This window comes from Ischnura elegans, chromosome 9 (assembly GCF_921293095.1).
Source record: "Ischnura elegans chromosome 9, ioIscEleg1.1, whole genome shotgun sequence".
Classification (NCBI taxonomy): Eukaryota; Metazoa; Arthropoda; class Insecta; order Odonata; family Coenagrionidae; genus Ischnura; species Ischnura elegans.
The window spans coordinates 21,638,572-21,658,386 of NC_060254.1; the positions used below are offsets into that span (position 1 = coordinate 21,638,572).

Here is a 19,815-nt window from a genome sequence, read left to right on the forward strand (position 1 = left end):
CTGATTCATAATCTGTATATGGCCCAGACTGCGCAAGTGAGGATAGCGGATGGAGAATCTGGGTGGGCAAGCATTGGCCGAGGTGTGAGGCAAGACTGTCCTCTATCGCCGCTGCTCTTTAACGTGTACGCTGAAGAGATGGTAAGGGAAGCGTGGGATGAGTTAGAAGCTGGGATAAAAGTGGGAGGAATGATGTTCAAATCAGTGAGATTCGCGGATGACCAAGCGTTGATCAGCCAGTCAGCGAGGGGGCTTCAGGCTCTAGTGGATGCGTTATGCGAACGTTGCGAGGAGTATGGGATGAGGATTAATCACAAGAAAACTAAGGTTATGCGGTTTTGTAAAGCATCACGAACGAGGAATGTGAGACTCAAGATAAAGGTGGGTGGTGAAAAACTTGAGCAGGTTGAGCAATTCAACTATTTAGGCAGTACGTTAGAGGAAAACGGATACAGTAGTAAGGACATCAGGAAGAGAATAGCATTAGCGAAGGAGGTGTTCATGAACAGGAAGGAGCTTCTGAGAGGATCGTTGTGTAAGAGTTTAAAGAAAAGGCTGGTGAAGAGTTTGATTTGGAGTGTAGCTCTCTACGGTGCGGAAACGTGGACACTGAGGAAAGAAGACGAGAGAAGATTGGAGGCATTTGAGATGTGGGTATGGAGAAGAATGGAGAGGGTGAAATGGACGGAGAGGAAAAGGAACGACGAAGTGCTGGATATGGTTGGCGAGGAGAGGCAGCTTTTAGATGAGATACGCAGGAGACAGAAGGTTTGGATGGAGTTAGTGCTTAGCGGTGAGGGGATGTTGAAAATGGTGTTGGAGGGTAGAATGTTGGGGAAACGAGGGAGGGGAAGGAAAAGAATAGGATTTTTAGATAGATTGAAAGAGAGTAGGCCTTACAGTGAATTAAAGAAGGCAGTGCTGGAAGGAAAGGGAGGCTCCATGGAAACCTACCTTAATCGGTAGAATACTATAATAATAATAATGAGAAATGGCGTCGATTTGAAAATTTCAAACGCTAGTTATCTTCTATATTATTTCTACTGTATAGATACCTTTTTCTCAACTTATACGCAACCAAACACTACAAATGAGGTACCAAAATGCACAGATTCATCAGAGAACATGCGACGGCATATCTTACTTCCTAAATATTCCAATTGTTTCCTAAAATTGGTTTTTAAATAATAAAAAAAAACAAAAACCCGTAAATATTCCTAACGTTAACGGAGCACAAATTGATACATTTTTTCTTTTGCAACAATATCTCGCATCCTTTAAATAACTTTTATCAAAATGCGGCTGATTCCACATTCAAGTCTCTTGTTAATACGTAAGTATGAGTCATCATTTGCGTTTAACAGAGGATAGTGTAATTACTTCCGATGTTGTGTTTAAATAGGTCCTATAACCTCAATTTATACATGAACATTCCAATTAAATTTGTACATAAGAATCTGCCTTTTTTTCTACATTTTAAAATTAGAAACTCGCCTATCCCTCTGTGGACCTGCATTGAAAAGAGCGGGGGAAGCCCGCTGGGAGAGGGCGCTGCACGCGATCCATAAAATATTTTTACGGCCTAACAACCTAATACTTTGTGTCCTAACACGCTCTGCCACACGCGGCGGTTTGGCCGGCTTGCGGGGTAGTGTGTAGTTGTAGATGAGAATCCAACGACGCCTCCAGGGGCAATATAGGGATTGAAGGAGTGAGATAGGGAGCACCACGCTGTCATTAGGTCGAAGTGCGCCACCAATAGCGAAACCATGATTTGCTATTCCTATAGTAACGGAAGAATATTCTGTAAATAATAACACTGATTATTCTGTAGATAGTGCCATTGAACAGCCATCAATTTTTATTCACCATTAATTTCCCGTGCGCACGAATTATCAGGCGATGTTGATTGTTGGCGGAGCGCAATAATTACACGCGACGATTCTATGACAACAAGTCATTTCACTTCCGTGGGAGACTTGCAAAATGGCGAACGTATTTTCGGCTTCTCCCGCGTGTTTCGCCCTATTGCTCCACCTCATGGGCGTCACCGTCTTTACTCCGCTGTGGGTACAGTCGCCGGGCCTATTCATCTCGCAGGAATCGCCCAAAGGACCGCTCCCGCCATTCCTCGCTTCGTCCTTAGTCAGTCTTGGGGTATCCATCCTGCTATTGCAATACAGTCTATGGCCAAAGACGTTCAGAAAGCCACCGGGACCTCTGCTGTTCCTCGTACAGGTAAGCCCGATGACAGAATGAAAGAAAATTATAAATATGTATTACGATATTTTCCGGGGCGAAAATTGAAAATGATGGTAATGCTGAACTCATCAATAAAATCGATCATGTCACAAATTATATTGAGTGTAATGTGGATTTTTTAAAGAGATTTAAAAAATTGAAATATGAACATAAACGAAAAAGCCATCAGTTAATCTCAGTCGCTAAAAATGTTGTTACCATAGGGCACAAACTCAGTGATTTACCTAGGTTGAATACATTTAACCGTTAAAATAAGGAAATACATGAGTTTTCCTAGAGAATTTTCCAATTAAATCACACAGAAAACAGGAGAAATCATTGAATAATTATCAAAAACTCGCGCCAACTCAGCGCTTTACCCAGGCAAAATAAATTCAACGTTTCAATCATCAGCATTCATGAGTCTTTCGTGAGATTTTTCCAATTAAAGCATGAATAATACCGGAAAAATCATTAATTGATTCCACCAACTCAGTATATCTTTATCATGCATGGAAATTCGCTCATTTATTCAGGATAAATTAATTGGACTCATTTTAGCATAGATCTATGAGTTTTTCAGGAAAATTTTCAAGTGAAATATTATGGATACCTAATAAATCATTAATCAATTACAAAATCTCAATTTTTTTAAAGAATAAATGTACAAAATGTTTTTATTACGGAACATAACACGTTTCCCAAGACAATTTTGAAATTGGAACATGAAAAATGGAGTAAAAATTACAACTTAGTTCTAGCAACGCAATTTATAGATACTTAAGCACAAAATTAGGGAAATTTCCGAGAAGTTACTGCTCCTATTCATCAGTCATTTTTTCCCATTTCTGGACCCACAGTGCGGGAAACCAGTACTCCAGCAGCCACACCAACTGCATTAAAGAATGGGATCACAGGTTTTTTTCTCCAAGTCATACGCGCTTTTATAATCATTAGATACGGTTTACACGGCTCTCGAGACGATTTGTAGAGCCTCAGAGTGATGTTATATATCTCTTTAAAGAGCTCGCTGCCCTCTCAACTAATATTAGTTTCTTTCAATATTCATTTCCAGATGCTCATTGCCCTCTTCATCCATGAATTCGTCCTGAACATGATGTGGTATCCAGTTGAAGGCCTTGTCTACGAACTCTTCCAAATGTCATCTCAAGTAAGTTTGATTCTTCTTAAACCTTCCATACAGTTAAGCGAGGGGAAACTGCAATCGTAAACATTCCAGCGAATAAGTGTTTTTACGACTTAGATTTACTTAAATGTACATTGAATTGATTGTTCCAGGAGTAAATTCGTGAAAACTTCGACAATTAATTACGGATTAATCGAAAGCTTGTAATTTTCGCTGAAATGTTATTTTAAACTCACAAAACGCGTTTCACCCTACAGTGGCATATTGATAACCGCAGCCGTAAAGCAAGGGGTGGGTAGTAAATGCAGGGAGATGGGAAGATGGCCGTCACAGTAAGGATCGATTTGCACTTTGGCAGTGCAAATGATGAATACACCACAGCGTTTCATCAGAAACGCATTTTGCGAATTTGAATTAAATCATCATGGAAAATTAATTTTTAATCTCGCCCCTTAGTTGTGGGGCTTAATTTTCATTAAGTTCATGATTTCCACAACTGTTCGTTTTTAATTTTTCCCGAATTATATTTTATCGATTCAGGACCGTACGCCGCTGGCCCGAACGCTAGGGAAACCGTTGCAAATATCCTACTATGCGTTGAAAAAGTCAATCACCCTATTTCAAAAACCATTATTTCAAAGGCCGCTTATTGGATTTGACAACAAATCCAATGATCTTTCGTAAATATATCATCCGAATCGAAAAATAACGGCTTTTTAAAACTACATCAATAATTAAAATGCAAATGAGTGTGATAACTTAAACTTTGCGTGAGATTTATGAAAGCCTTTACCTACAAATGCTTTACCCGTTTCTTGGTACAAAGTGGGATAATTACGTCATCATGTAGCGTAGAAAAAGTTTTAATATGATGTACTTTGTTTAAAAATCAAATGAGCAATTTTTGGTATTCTAGTCTCCATACTCAGGTGACGAAATTTTGCAACAGATAATAAATAGTATTTGCCATTGCTTCTTAATTTGGCTGCTGAAAAGATGGTAAGGGAAGCGTGGGATGAGTTAGAAGCAGATGTAAAAGTGGGAGGAATGATGTTCAAATCAGTGAGATTCGCGGATGATCAGGAGTTGATCAGCCAGTCAGTGAGTAGGCTTCAGGCTCTATTGCATGCGTTATACGAACGTTGCGAGGAATATGGTATGAGGATTAATCACAAGAAGACCAAGGTTATGCAGTTTTGTACATCATCACGAGCGAGGAATGTGAGACGTAAGATAAAGGTGGGTGATGAAAAACTTGAGCACGTTGAGTAGTTCAACTATTTAGGCAGTACGTTAGAGGAAAACGGATACAGTGGTAAGGATAATATGAAGAGAATTGCGTTAGCAAAGGAGGCGTTCATGAACAGGAAGGAACTTCTGAGTGGTTCGCTATGTAATAATTGAAAGAAAAGGTTAGTGAAGAGTCTGATCTGGAGTGTACCGCTATACGGTTCAGAAACGAGGACACTTAGGAAGGAGGGCGAGAGAAGACTGGAGGCATTCGAGATGCGGGTGTGCGAAGAATGGAGGTGAAGTGGACGCAGAGGAGGAGGAATGACGAAGTGCTGGACATTGTGGGTGAAGAGAGGCAGGTTTAAGATGATATACAGAGGAGACAGTACGTATGGATGGAGCGAGTACTTAGCGGGGAGGGGATGTTGAAAACATTGTTAGAGGGAATAATGTTAGGTAAACGAGGGAGAGGAAGGAAAAGAATAGGATTTTTAGATAGAATGAAAGGGAGTAGGTCTTATTGTGAATTGAAGAGGAAAGTGTGCCCCATCTTCCAGATCCTAGGATATCAATACATGGGCGTACCCGGCGAGGGTCAGGGGGGCAGCTCCCCCCCCCCCCCCCCCCCCAGAAGCAAATATCGCAAAAGTCTTTAAACAAAATCAGTAGGTACTGAATCGAAACAAAAGTATTCAACAAATTTTCTTTAAACCCACGAAAAATGATATGTATTAGTATAAGATATGTCACGAAAATAAAAATATTTTTCAAGGAAATATTCTCATAGACTAATAATGCGCTGTTATAATTTTCTTAAACTGTTAGTTTTATTCACGTTTTCCATGCTAAAATATCACAACTTGGCTTGCCCCCCCCCAGTTATGACCCTGGGTACGCCCTTGTATCAATAAAATTCTATTACATTCAATTCTGGCCCTTTCCCTTAGCAAATGTCTAGTTTAGCCACTGTTAACGATGCAATAATTATAATAATTAGGAAATGACAAATCTGATTCTCCTCTTTCCAGATGGCCAACTCTGCTGATGATACTGCTGAGAATGCTGAGACACCCGGCCTGTGTTGTGAAGTTTTACGGTACCTCATTACCTTCACGTCCTGTCAAATGATGCCGATTATTGCATCCTACATTATGAGCGTGGCGTTCTTGGGCTGCGTTCTTCACGTTACCAAGATTCAAGAGGTCTACAAGGGCAGCTGTTGAGATATCTCCAGCCTTTCTAATCCAAGAAAATTGCAGAAAAATATACAGCAGATGTTATCAAAATCACCTATTGAAATTTTAATTTTGCGCACAAAAGTTAGGTCGACAATATCAAGGGTAATTTTGAAATTTTAATGTAAAAGTAACAATTCTGACAAGAAATTACTTTTTTAAGCAAGCAATCTGCTTCTACTCAATCAGTTATTCAATTTAAATTTAAAATTTGATAGTGTATAAATTGAATTATTGATACTGATGTATACTTTGGAGATTCGTGTTCAATCTAACAATCGATAATTATCTTGAAGGAAGAACAATTTCATTGAAAAGGTGACAATAAAATCGTGCAAAGTCCAATGAGAGAGTTGTATTATTTTCAATTTGGCGTATGTGAACCGAACTACTGCACTAATCATTGCATTTTAGTAACTGCTCCTTTTACCCGCAGTTAGATTGTACTAGATTTGAGATCCCTTAGTTATTACGTTAATTCGCGTGCCTTTTTGATGTGGCGATGCTGAACCTATGGACCTACTCACATCAAAACAGGGGTATGACCACAAAGCAGGGGCCTCGAAATAAGAAGGCACAACAAAAATTTTAACGGAGACGAAGGACAGACCATTAGCTCATCCCGGATCCCAGTAATTTCGAAAAGATATTAATATATTTCGAGATAACCCCGCACCTTCCCCAAACGTTTCCCCCACCCCATTACCTTGACGATACTAAAAAAAATCGACGTGTAAGAGATGTACGATTGCCCTGAGGAGGTCTCCAGCAGCGGAATAGGAAAAAAAAATAACCGCATTGAGGTTAATTCTTAATATACACCGCGCTTTTTCCGGCACGAAAATAGGGTGGTTTCCTATTATTTTTTATTGCCTAAGTCGAAAGATTATTACTCCTGGAGTACGCATTTCATGCTCTTAGATTTTCGAATGACGATATCTATTTTTCGCGATTAAACGAAAAGTAAAAATTTTCAAGCACGCGAAAACGCGACGGCTAAGTAGGGATGCTGGGAAAAGTCCGTGTGACGTCATTCTGGTTCTAGCTGTCGTCGTGTGAGGTGACCTTGGAGCGAGGCTTGCGCGCTGATACGACGCAGGGTGCTAGCAAGTGGCCGAGTACCCAGCTAGCAGGTAGCGCTTGGCTTAAATAAGGATTATTATTACCCTATCAAACGAAGGAAACTTCTGAACTTAAGTAAATTTAATTGGTGAATATTAAGAGATTTTTCCCTGACCTCTGTGCCTCGTGCATGCATTGGTAATCTCAGACCGTGAAAAACTCCTATCTACTCGTATAGAAACTAGGTCCCTGTGACGTCACGTGAAGTGGCATCGCATGGGCGCCAATCTGGCCCTTTTCAAATGCGGTTCAAACTGACCATTGCCATTCGTCTAAACTGGGATTTCAACAACCAAATGATTTGTATATTATGAATACACCAATGGTGGGTAACGAATCGCAATCAATGCCTTTCGTTTTCTTTGGCGAAGGAAACTACCCTATTGAAAATGATGGCGATGGTGAACTTCTCAATAAAAAAACGATACCCTATAGACAATTCTTTTCATGGAAAGTTTCTAAAACTTAACTTCGATTAAAGGAATATAGAATGTTTTTAGAAAATTATAAAATTTACACAATAAAATATATTTTCCACTCTCTGCTTTGCTTTAAATGCTCGTTTTTGGTGCGTCGCGAGAATACAACGTATGGGGCATAGTTTACGCCGGACGATGCATGCGACAAAGGCCAATTTTTTCCAGAATACTCGTCGGATGCCCTGAATTTTCTCCCGCGGATTAAAATTCTAGGTTCTCCAGGTTGGCGGACACCCTGGAACAAGATAGCTGAAAAAACAACCATCGCAGAAAACTACAGAAATTAATTATCTGATTATTTTTACTCATAAGGCACAAGATTTTAAATTCAATTCGACTCTGTGGCGTAGCTAGCCAAAATATTAAAACACTATTATTTTCCTTCATAAAAGAAAACAGAATATTGAAAAATCATGAATTTAGAAAATATGTCTTCAACAAATTAAGGTTCTTCGATTATGATAAGGATTAAAAATTAGTTTAAAACCCAATACTTGTACCGTTTTCAAAAAATTTCCTCCCCCTGGTTTTCGACCCCCCCCCCCCCCCCCCCAAACGAAAGTCCTGGCTACGCTACTGAGTCGATTTAATAAATCTTCAAAATCATTGGAAAGTGTTCAATTCATTTCGCCATTCTCCGTTAACACGAGATGAACTTGGAAACGAAAATTTTTCGCCCGAATCACGTCTTTAGAATTACGTGTAGCAGGCAGAAAAAAATTAATTACCCTAAAAAAGAGCATGATTTTAGCATTTAGCCTCGAGGAAAAATCTACAAAATCGCCAAAATGTCGCTAATTTAGCAGTTAGCTTTAGGTAAACGGAATTAACAAAAAAAACATCGAAAATCCGTCATTTATTTCATCTACATCATTATCCAAAAACAAGTACCGCAATCAGCAGATCGTAACTATCTTCCTCTTTGAAGAAAAATCATATCGTTTCATTTTAAAATTGTAATAAATAAATCTTAGGTATCATCGAACTGTCATCATTATATCATTCACCCGAGCGCACGAATTATCCGGCGAGGTCGATTGTTGGCGGAGGACAATAATTACACGCGACGACTCCATGACAACGATTCGGTCGGCCTCCGAGAGAAAGCTTAAGATCCGAGATGGCCACCCTCTTGATGAGTACAACTGTGGGTTTCGCCCTGTTCCTCCAACTCATGGGCGTCGCCGTCTTCTCCCCGCTGTCCGTACAGCCGACGGATGAAAATCAGCAATCGGAGAATGGACCGCTCCCACCGTATCTCGCCACGGTAATCGTCAGCCTAGCGATATCCATCCTGCTCATGCAATACAGCCTATGGCCCTCGACCTTCAGGAAACCCCCGAGACCTCTGCTTTTCCTCATACAGGTAAGTCCACCATTGGAATTGAGGTAAATTCTTAATATATAACGCGCTTTTTCCGGCACGAAAATTGAAAATGATGGCGATGGTCAACTTCTCAATACAAAAATCGATCATTTCACAAATATCACCCATTCTTTTCAGTAGTACATGGGAAATTGGGAGATTTATAACAGAATTTTCATATCAAATAATGAATTATACTGGAAAAATTATTGATTAATCCAAGCAGCTCAGCGTTTCATTACCATAGCACAGAAACTCGGTGATTTTTCCCGACTAAATATACAAAACGTTCATAAAACCCCCAGATCCCATGCTTTTCCTCAAACAGGGAAATCCAACATGAGCATGAAGGTTAATTTTCAATATTGTACTGTATTTTTATGGAAAAAAAATAAAAATTGATAGGGATTGAAAACTTCCAAAAAGTAAAATCTGCCATTTGACTTATAGATGCCGATAATTCTCGATTTTTTTGCATATTAAAATTTTAATATAATATTTAAACATACTTTAACGGCTGCACCATTTAAATATGTGAATAGATTAGACAAATTATGTTAATACATCAGAATATCGTGTTTAAATTAAAAATTATTGATCACAATAAAAGGAATAACATCCAACGGGCATGAATTTCCCAGTTTTTGTCAAAAGTAATAGGAAAAGAGAGGAAAAAAAGTTTTCTGAATGGATTTTAGAGGATGCCATGAAGACTATACGAAATTTTGCTAGAGACCACATTCTCTACGAAGCAGGGGCGCCGACTTATAAAATATATTGGGGGGGCCCATATCGGAGGTCTTGTCCCGGGAAGAGGTTAAATTCAAAGTGTGTCGCAGCACCGAAACACTACCATGATTCACACCACTTGATTCAGTTAACCTGCATAACCTGCTTAACCTTATAATTATTTGTTTCAGCACACATTATTGAATTTATTTTAAAAGGTAACTATCGTCAAACATGGGAAATAAAAATTACCAATATATTTATGTGATTTCACAAAGCATAATATAACTTAATAATTTTCTTGAATTATTGAGGGGGCTCCGCCCCCCCAAACGAATCTTTGAGGGGTCTCGGGCCCCCTCAGGCCCCATGGAGTCGGCGCCACTGCTACGAAGATGAATCTCCAATCCCAGGTTCAGACTGTGGTAGGAATCACCAGTGGGTCATGAGTACCGTTTAGCCACCGCCTAAAGGCGGTGCTGCACTTGTGGACCTTGCACTGATGGGAGCGGGTAACATAGGGTTGTGAGGAACATAGGGTAGCCACCGTTTACACCCACTGCAGCTAGGGACTGCTGCAGGAAATGCGTTAATTAAATTATCATTTAGATTGGATAATTTGAAAGGCTCCTACCTCAAAGACGGCAAAAGATGTGCCAATGCGAGGTGCCCAATAAAACTCTGTACATTTTTTCCTTAAGTTTTCCATGTTTTATTAGTAAATATTTGGATTATTCAGGGTCCTATGCCACCTTACTTTTGAGAATTCTTGTGTTTAGTTACTAATTTCTTCACCAAAGTCAACGACTATCTGTTGCGATCAATATGAATTATTTTGTATCCATTAAATTCTTCAAGTGATCCAAGCAAGCGCAATACGACGATAACCATGTGATTCACTCACTCATATTATACCCTATTAATGATATAACAATCTGAGTAAACGCATGGAGTGTAGAAGTGACCATTTGGGCTTCCCCAACATTAGGATGGACACTCAAAGTCATGCCCCAAATTAGGGCAGAGCAGAGGGGACATGCACCCTGGGCGGATTATTTCAGGGGCAGAAAAATTTGAAAAGTATATTGAAAAAAGTTATTCTATTTTTCTAAATAAATTATTGAACAAAAATTGTTAACTTATAAATCATAAAACAATAATATCAGTAAAACTTCTTAATAGCAAACATGTGTGTAATTTTAACCACCGCATCTCACATATATAACAGCTTATGGAGGTATTATATGTTATTATTGGTGGCGGAAAGGAGGAGGGGAACAAGGGAAGGGGGACGGCAAACTAGTCTTTGCCCCCCTTGCAAAACTCCTAGTTCCGGCCCTGCTCAAAGTTCTTCTGTATTTTATTCAATTGACATTGAGTTTTAGAAAATTATTGCCCTCAAGCAGCATTCCATATTGGATCTTAACTATAGAGATACTTATCTATTAATATGGAATATGACATTCATTTCCAGCTACTTGTTGCCCTCTTCATTCAAGAATTCGTTATGAACTTGATCTGGTTCCCACTCGAAGGACTTATCTATGACTTGTGCACTACTGTATCTCAGGTAAATATTGATGAGTATTATTTGCTTCTATTTAATCAAAGGTAGGTTGAAAACAGTTGGCATATACAATAATAGAGATAACGCCGGCCTCGGTGGCGACGGGGTAACGTTCTCGCCTGCCAAACAAGAGGTCGCGGGTTGAGTCCCGCCTGGGTAGGTTTGCCCGGTCCAGGGCATGGTCGTTTGTGTACGTTTACTTGTTACATTTGTTAAACACCCCGGTGTAAAATGGCCAGTAAGAGCTGTATCCGGTGGTTTGAGAATAAAATAAAATAAAAATAATGAAATAATAATAATTTAATAATAGAGATGATGAAAAAATCCCTGTATTGAGGATATTTGAAATCTATCGCATAAATGGCAGTGATGTTAATTTCTACTGTTCTACTGATCAAATATTACTACCCTAAATTCTCAAGTATAATATGAGCATTGTGCATGTTTTTTTGTACAATTTTGAAAGCTTTATATAAGGTAAACAAATCGAGCAAAATAACTACTATGTAAATACTTGATAAAAAAATATCTTTGAGCATTCACATATTAATCAATGAAATGCTGAATCCTGTCAAAATTTCCTACTTTTTGTTTCAAGCCTAACTTTCTTCCTATTTTCTGTTAAAAATTCTGTTCTGCTAAAAATTTTGCCTCATTGAAAACTTGTGGTTTACAATTGTTCCGACAGTAAGAATTTCAATAGTAATGGTTCTGTGGGTATCCTATGCATAATATATATGTATGAGCGTGCATTACACTTGAAATTTTGGAGAAATGAGTATGGAATTTAGGGTAGAGTAGACCGGGGCAATTCCGACACCTTAAGACATTTTTAACTTTATGTCTTTTACTAATTTAGTTACATCGTTCATTGAACTACTTGCAAATTAGTTCGAATTTTCTACATCCGTATGATATGTTACGTTAACAAACTATTGTCATTTATGGAGTAATAAAAGTGTTTTCTGTGACTGTTACCACATGTCGGTATTTCCCCGGTCACTGGGGTAATTTCGACAGGCCTTTGGGGTAATCCTGACAGTGGTTAAAAATAAGAAAATAATTAGATTGCTGATTGTTTTTTTGTGAAAACGCTATTTACGTAATTATTAGGCATATTCAAGAGCACGGATATAAAAAGGAATACTAGAGGGTAAGAAGTACCTACTCTTTCAGAAGGAAAAAATTCGCGTGATATTTCGGTGATAGCTTCTTTTATTTCATAATAATGAAATACTTGCCTGATCTTTAAAAACGACCACCAGGACTTGAAAACCCACTAGCCCAGTCCTCGCCAGCTATTTTGGTCTCTCTGTTGAATTTATGCTCAACATTTAGCTTTTCAGGAAGTTCATACGCTAATCGCCTTAAATCAGTCAAAGTTATGCCATAGAACTGGTTTGATAACTGTTTAATATGATTAGATGTGGTTTCCTGGCGGGTTGAAGTAAGATTTTCTCCCAAGGCTGGTTTAGTCATAGAGTTGGATTTCAGACGGTCATTAAGGGTGATTCTGGGAATATCTAATTCAGCCGCCACACTTTTAACAGATCTTCCACTTTGAACCAAAGCAAACGCCTTTTTAAGGGTCTCCTCATTCCATTTCCCCCTCTCCGTGGTCCATTTCCTCGATCTCACCATCTGGAGGTCATTTAAAATAAACAATAAGGCCCTAACAGTCTCATGCAAAATTAGAGAATAAATGGGGAAATACCGACACCCTGTCGATATTTCGGCATGTCCCCGTCGGATTTCGGATGTCGGCATTACCCCGAAAGAACATTATGGTGGTTACTGAACCCTGGAGACTACTCTGCACGTTGAAGTTTAACAAGAGATAAACCAAAACGTTATTTATAATACGTACTTTCTATTAATCTAAGAGCTATAACAATGACACGCGTTGTTAAAGTGTTACCTTGATTTGTATGGGAGTCAATTGTCAGATGAAAAATTATGAAAATGAACTATGCTTCACCATAAAACAACTTGTTTGCTTAGACGACAGGAGCATACCAAGCACTAATTCCGGTGTCGCCCGCAATGCATCAGCACTAAAAAGCAGCGCCTGGCCCTCTAAATACGACCGCAAAGTAGTGTGTCGGTATTGCCCCGGGTGTCGGGATTGCCCCGGTCTACCCTACTGGATATTATAACATGACCTGAATGAGGGCAGTGAGCAATATTTTATGATTAAATAACTCCAGATATGAAGCAAAGAGAGCCCATATTACTAGACAGCACGCATTACTTAGGTGATGTAGTTCACAGTGTCCACGTTAGCTCTATAGAATTATTTCATATTGGAAATAATAAGAACATTAAATGACTTCATTTGACTGCTTAAATGGCAATAAGTCTTATGCACTGATGTAGTTGATCCTCAACAATACCCGGATAATCATAATTTTCTCATACGGAACAACTAGTATCTATGCTCACTAAATTAACTCACTAATTACTCAGGTGAGTTACAGTTTACAGAATAAATTATGACATAAAATTAGCTTCACAACTCTGGGGCATTTATATACAAAATTAATGTGCACTCGATGCCATCTATCTTTCCTCTGACTTACTATAACACTTACTAAAACTGATGGGCACACAGTACTGAAATTGAGCTGAGTTGTTTCTTAGCTGAATCATCATCTTTTCTGATGGTAACTTCTCCATTCGATGTTAAATATATGTCATTTTTCATCATGAAATTTCTCCAGTCAAGATTCACAGATAGAGCTGTCAAAACACACATGAAAAGCACATGAAAAGAAAGACTACAACATTGTGGATACCACAGTTTCACGATAATTTGCCCGTTAATTTAGCCGGATAAAATGCTAATTTTTCTAAGAACCCCACCATTAAATGTGGGTACAGGAATCCCACACTTAAGTGCTCCCAATGGTTAATTTATTGCTATTTTTTTTCCATAAACTGGACATAAGAAAGGCATTAAGTTGAAAAGACACGTAAAATTAAACCATTTTCCATCTGAAGCCCCAGAGCATGGAATGAAGATCACCTATCCCCCAGTAAATTAAAACAATCACTAAATGGCCTCATTCCATAAGTGGGTATCCCTCACTTAGCATGAATATGCTTAATAATCCAGTCATTGGGGATGATAATCAGCTGTAACCTCCGAATTCTTTGAAACTAAACCAGATGACTTGAAATTTTGTGCGGTGGAAGCATCAATCTGTCATGAGAGCCTAAAGCCTTTAGCAGATAAGTTTAAGACATGATATGAAGGCCACTGTACCTCAATTGTTCCACAGCTTCATGCATCAACCTCAGATGGTTCATTGTTGTAACAATTACTTCCTTAAATGAGTGGTTCCTCCTGAACAAGTTAACCATCCAAAACTCTAACAATGTCACCAAGCTGCAACTCTAATGTTTTTTTACTTGATAATAATAATGGAATGGCCAAGTGAGGAAGATTTTTTGTTAAGATGCATTTTCTGGGGCCACGCCTCGATTAATCTAGAAGTCCCGAGTTGGACGTGACACACCCTCAGAGGGTGTGTTAATACGAAACCCATTCCTTGCATTGCTTACCCTCGCTGGCCTCTCTCCTCGACCCTCACCACAGGGGGCTCCCTCCCAAAAAGTCACCACTAGGGCTGTGCCAGACTCTCTACCACCCGAGAGTCTCGACGGTCGAGACGAGAATTTCATTTCTCGCCATTGTCGCGACGAGACTTTCAGCGCAGCAAGAGTCTCGCCTGGGTCAAGAGTCTTGACGAGAGTCGAGAAGTCTCTCCTCTTCGAGATTTCTCGACACCCATCGAAACTCCCAGCTCCTCAAAAAAATAAAACTATTTCTATTTTACACTGAAAATAATTTAACAAAAAGATTATTTTAAGACATCTTATATATTTCCAAAACCAAAAATAGTTGTTATATAAGATCGAATTGACAACTTAAGCATATTTTATTATTTAATTAACCAAAATTGACAGTAACCATGAACCTTCGTTACCATAAATAAACATTGGAAAAAGGTATATAAAATTCCATAGAATTAGACTATGATCTCATCTTTTTTGTTAATTTACAAGTGAATGTTTCTTTTTTATTTTATTACTGTATTAAGAAATATTGATTTAACCCTTTAAAATGTCTATGTATCAAAATCATATGCTCAATTTAATTTTAAGGCCTAGTAATGGTTTGTAAATAAAGGGAAACATCGGCAAAATTTACATTTCAATTTAAAGACCTACACTCCAAGATTCAAATTTTATATTAAATATTGAGGTCAGGAAAAGGAAATGATTTTTTTTCCAAATCTCTAGTTGGGAACACTAATAGCATCATGCACACTCTTTAAAAAATTGGATGCAGAGGGTAAATCATTACATAAAAATTTTTATAATGTGAATAAATCCGTAAAAGTCGTAAAGGGTACCTTAGTAAAATCTATCATCAACTGATTGCGGTATTCATCGGAAATTTTCGCCTTGCCCGGGAGTCTCGACCGGTGTCGAGATATCTTGAAGGGGCGAGACACCTCGAGTCTCGTCAAGACTCTCGCTGTGCCAAGAGTCTCGTCCCGACAATACCAAGAAATGAAATTCTCATCTCGACTGTCAAGACGAGACTCTCGCACAGCACTAGTCACCACTCTTGACTGCAATTTTAACTCTTGCAACAATGATAAGTAATAACAAAAAAATGATTGTTTGCATCATATTCCAGCCAATCATATGATCAAGTATGTCTTTCAACCATGTTTCTGCAATAAAAAGTAATGATTATGTAAACGTTACTACAAATTTGGCTGTGGATTGCCTGAAAATGGCAACAGCACTTTGGAATGGGTGAGTTGGCAGGCTATTTAAGTGAGTTTTGAGCATGATTTGACCGTAACCTGCAGTTCATTACCCCGCTGAAGCTTCAAGTTTGGCAGCACTGCCAGCAGATTAATGATATTAACACAATAGAGGTCTGAGAGCAAGTGAATTTCGAAAGCATTAAGTCACACCTGCTGTCTTCTGATTGGCAAAGGGAAATTCTCAGGGTGAGAAACTTTCCCCACCCTCACCCCTAATAGCTTTAGCCAGAGCCACTGAGATAAAGTGAGCCGTGTATGATACCACTTCAAGTAGTGGGCACTAAGAGGGTGAGACATGAGTAAATATTTTATTGACATCACTTTTTCTTGATTAGTGGCAATTTAAGATTTTTTATATGCATGGCTATTTATCACCATTTTTAGTGCAATCAAAATTTTTGTATCTGAGATGAGTGGAAAATAAAATTTGCCTTACTATACGTTCCACTCAAATAATTCATCTACAACCATGGTTGGAAATTAATTATTAGTGTGGTACTTACAAAGGGAATTTTATTTTCCAATATGAACTGTGGTTCCATGCAGTTCAGCTGAAAACTTTAGATAGTATCCAAGGTGATATTTGAATGACATCTCTTTTATATACCCGAGGGACTTAGACGTACAAGTGGTAAAAGTGATATAAAAATGGCATATTCTAGATATGGCAATGATAAACATATGATGCTGTTTGAGTCATGATAAAGAGTGTGCATTCAGGGGGAGTGAGTGCTCAGAGGTCTTGATCATGATGGAAGAGTGAGCTATATATGTACATACGTAGCACGTTCTAAGTCTCCCTGAATGGAAAAGTTGAGTGGGCTTTTGAATCACCTAGCAACACACCACTGGCCAGCTAGAACTTATATTTGAGCTTCCGCCAATTGGTTCGGAGAATTGGTGGAGGTTTTTGGGACAGAGGGGGGGAGCCTTGCCCCAACCTTAAATGGTAATTACTCCAAAAAGTGTGCGAAACCTGTACATTCAAGTACAATGAAAACAAAAAGATCAAAAGTTTACATAAGTTTAAAATATCTTCGGTGTTGTTTCCACGTAAATTTTTTATTATCCAAAAAGCCATACTAGGTGGAGGAAGAGTTCTCGGGTTTCCAGCCGGGTCCAAGGGTTTTTCTACACTGACGTTTTGAAGGCTAAGTCTGCCATCGTCTTCAAGGTGAATGGATTATCCAAGATGTGTCCGTCTTATATACCTTCCGTCGACCCGACCGTCGACCAATCAGAGCCCACCTGAACCCAATGCGAAGGTATATAATTCGGACACATCTTGGCTAATCCTTTCACCATGAAGACGATGGCAGACTTAGCCTTCGAAACGTTGGTGTAGAAAAACTCTTGGACCCGGCTGGAAATCCGAGAACTCTTCCTATTCGCCGGGAAAATCTTAGATCCTTCAGCCGTACTCAGGGGCGCCGACTTATAATAAATATTGGGGGGGCCCATATCGGAGGTTTTGCCCCGGGAAGAGGTTAAATTCAAAGTGTGTCGCAGCACCGAAACACAATCATGATTCACACCACCTGATTCAGTTAACCTGCTTAACCTTGTAATTATTTGTTTTAACACTTTGTTGATTTTATTTTAAAAGGTAACTATTGTCAAACATGGGAAATAAAAATTACCAATATATTTTTGTGATTTCTCAAAGCATAATATAACTTAATTATTTTCTTGAATTATTGAGGGGGCTCCGCCCCCCCAAACGAATCTTTGAGGGGGCTCGGGCCCCCTCAGGCCCCATGGAGTCGGCGCCACTGGCCGTACTAGGTGTAGATATTGGGTTTTCGAAACGATACAATAAAAATATGGCAGTATGAGAGTAATGGCATGACTTGTAATGGCAACAATGAAACACTTTGCTAAAACTAAACTAATGCTGTTTTCAGAGGCTAATTTAAACTAATTTTTTCGGGGAGGCCCCCGGGGACAACCCATCCCCATTTCACTGGAGGTTACTCCATGACCCCTAAACCCCTCAAAGGATTGCTGGCCCCCTAACATGACACACTAAACTCTGCACATGGTGAGGAGTGCACAGGCAATTATTTAGCGGGCATAATAACAGCTCCAAAGAAATGGCTGAGAGAAAAACAAATTATAATCACCTTCTTCCAGGCCACACTAAATTTGGAACCAGCCGAGGACAACTTGGGTATGTGCTGCAAGATCTTCCAGATGATGATCCAATTCTTGTCCAGCAAATGGATCCCAGTAATCGCATCTTACATTATGAGCTTGGCATTCTTGGGGTGCGTCCTCCACATCACCAAGATACAAGAAGTCTACAAGGGCTACTGCTGAAATATCTTCCGTCGTTTAAATGCAAAAAAAAGGCGTAGAAAGAATTTGCTAACTGTTAAGACGATAAATACTAAATTTTATAATCAAATTAACCATGTGAAAGAAGTCATCACAGATTGCTAAATTTTCCTGTAAATGTTTGGTATATGTTTGTACTATGTTTGTTTGGACTATGATCAAGTACTACCTTTTAAGCATGATATTCATATTGTAATGGATAAAATTTTCCGCAGTGAAAATTGCCCACAATTTCTATCAATAAACTAAATGATATGGTTGTATTAATACAGCATTCAATGAAAAGACTTTGTATTCAGTGCACATGAACTAAATGAGCATATTAATAAACATTATGTAAAGACACAAATGCATAAGACATAGCTATTTTTTCAACACAGTTGACTCTTGCTTTACGATATTGAAACATTATGAGGACCGGTTGATAAGCAAATTCCAACATATGGTGAATTACCACTATCTCTAGATTAGATGCATGCAGTGCATTTACATGAATGTATAGCAATACATGCAAATTTGGTATATCAAGAAATGTTTCGTTAACAAATGAGGAGTAGTATTACATAATTGATGGCATGTTGCTCAAGAATATAACACTGCTAATTTTGAATTTTACAAAGCATGTGCAATATCAGCCCCATTGTATACAGAATCCATCATAAGTTAAACCCATCATAAAGCAGGGGTCTTCCGTTTAAGATTTGACGAAAAATTAGAGATGGAAAAAAATGGAAGAAACAATAATGAATTCTCGATCTTACAAATAATCAAGTTCTAATTTTGAGGGATAAAACTCCACCCAGAGCTCAGAAAAATGATTAAGTTTAATCCATTTTACTTAATTGGATTAATAATACTTAAGGAAAAGTGTAAGGATTAATAATACATCCCTCAGAAAGCCGTACAACTCGCCATTTACTAAATATTTTTGGGAGAGGGCCCCTGCACCTCCTGCTTACCCTGGCAGGTATTTCATACCCCTCCGACCTCCACTATTAGTTGCACCTAAACCCCACCCCCCCTAGCCTAAATTCCTAACTGTGCCCCAGCTATTCAGAAGCTAAAAACTTAAGGGTGGATGGTGAAATTTGGTGGGACTGTGTAGCAGAAAAGATAATCACGGATTATATTGTATATTCCACAATTTTTTAATGGTCTGATTAATAAGCACTCTAAGTAAGGATATGAATAACTACTTTCTGAAAAGGGACATTGAAAAACTTGTACAACAATAATTTATATTGTTCAGCACTGTTAGAATGAAGTTTAAATTTAGGAATACTACCTTACAATAGTGTTTATCATAGTTTGAACATCGAAGTACCTGTTTTAGAGTGAAACTTAGTTACTCAAGTGAAACTTTGGTTAGCCATAACTTGAAAACAAGTCATTTCATTTAAATTACATTTTTAGTACTAGTTAGGTGCACTTCTCATTTATAAATGCTAAGTTTCAACCATTTATCTTTAACATTTAACAGCCATAACAGTCACTTTCTAAAAATGTGGTCAAAAC

General features: G+C 38.5%; 2 protein-coding genes across 3 annotated transcripts; both read left to right on the plus strand.

The window, feature by feature from the left end:
• The first annotated feature begins 1,837 nt into the window (after window positions 1-1,837).
• Window positions 1,838-6,185, plus strand: LOC124165695. The gene is made up of 3 exons (XM_046543181.1): window positions 1,838-2,238; window positions 3,317-3,412; window positions 5,650-6,185. The coding sequence occupies exons 1-3, from the start codon at window positions 1,987-1,989 to the stop codon at window positions 5,842-5,844; spliced, it is 543 nt and encodes a 180-aa protein (XP_046399137.1). The 5' UTR covers window positions 1,838-1,986; the 3' UTR covers window positions 5,845-6,185.
• Window positions 6,186-8,551: 2,366 nt separating this feature from the next.
• Window positions 8,552-18,634, plus strand: LOC124165694. 2 transcript variants are annotated; one of them, XM_046543178.1, is made up of 3 exons: window positions 8,552-8,823; window positions 11,027-11,122; window positions 18,097-18,634. In XM_046543178.1, the coding sequence occupies exons 1-3, from the start codon at window positions 8,578-8,580 to the stop codon at window positions 18,280-18,282; spliced, it is 528 nt and encodes a 175-aa protein (XP_046399134.1). In that variant the 5' UTR covers window positions 8,552-8,577; the 3' UTR covers window positions 18,283-18,634. The 2 variants fall into 2 exon arrangements, with proteins under 2 accessions (XP_046399134.1, XP_046399135.1); XM_046543179.1 differs by lacking the exon at window positions 11,027-11,122.
• Window positions 18,635-19,815: the final 1,181 nt, after the last annotated feature.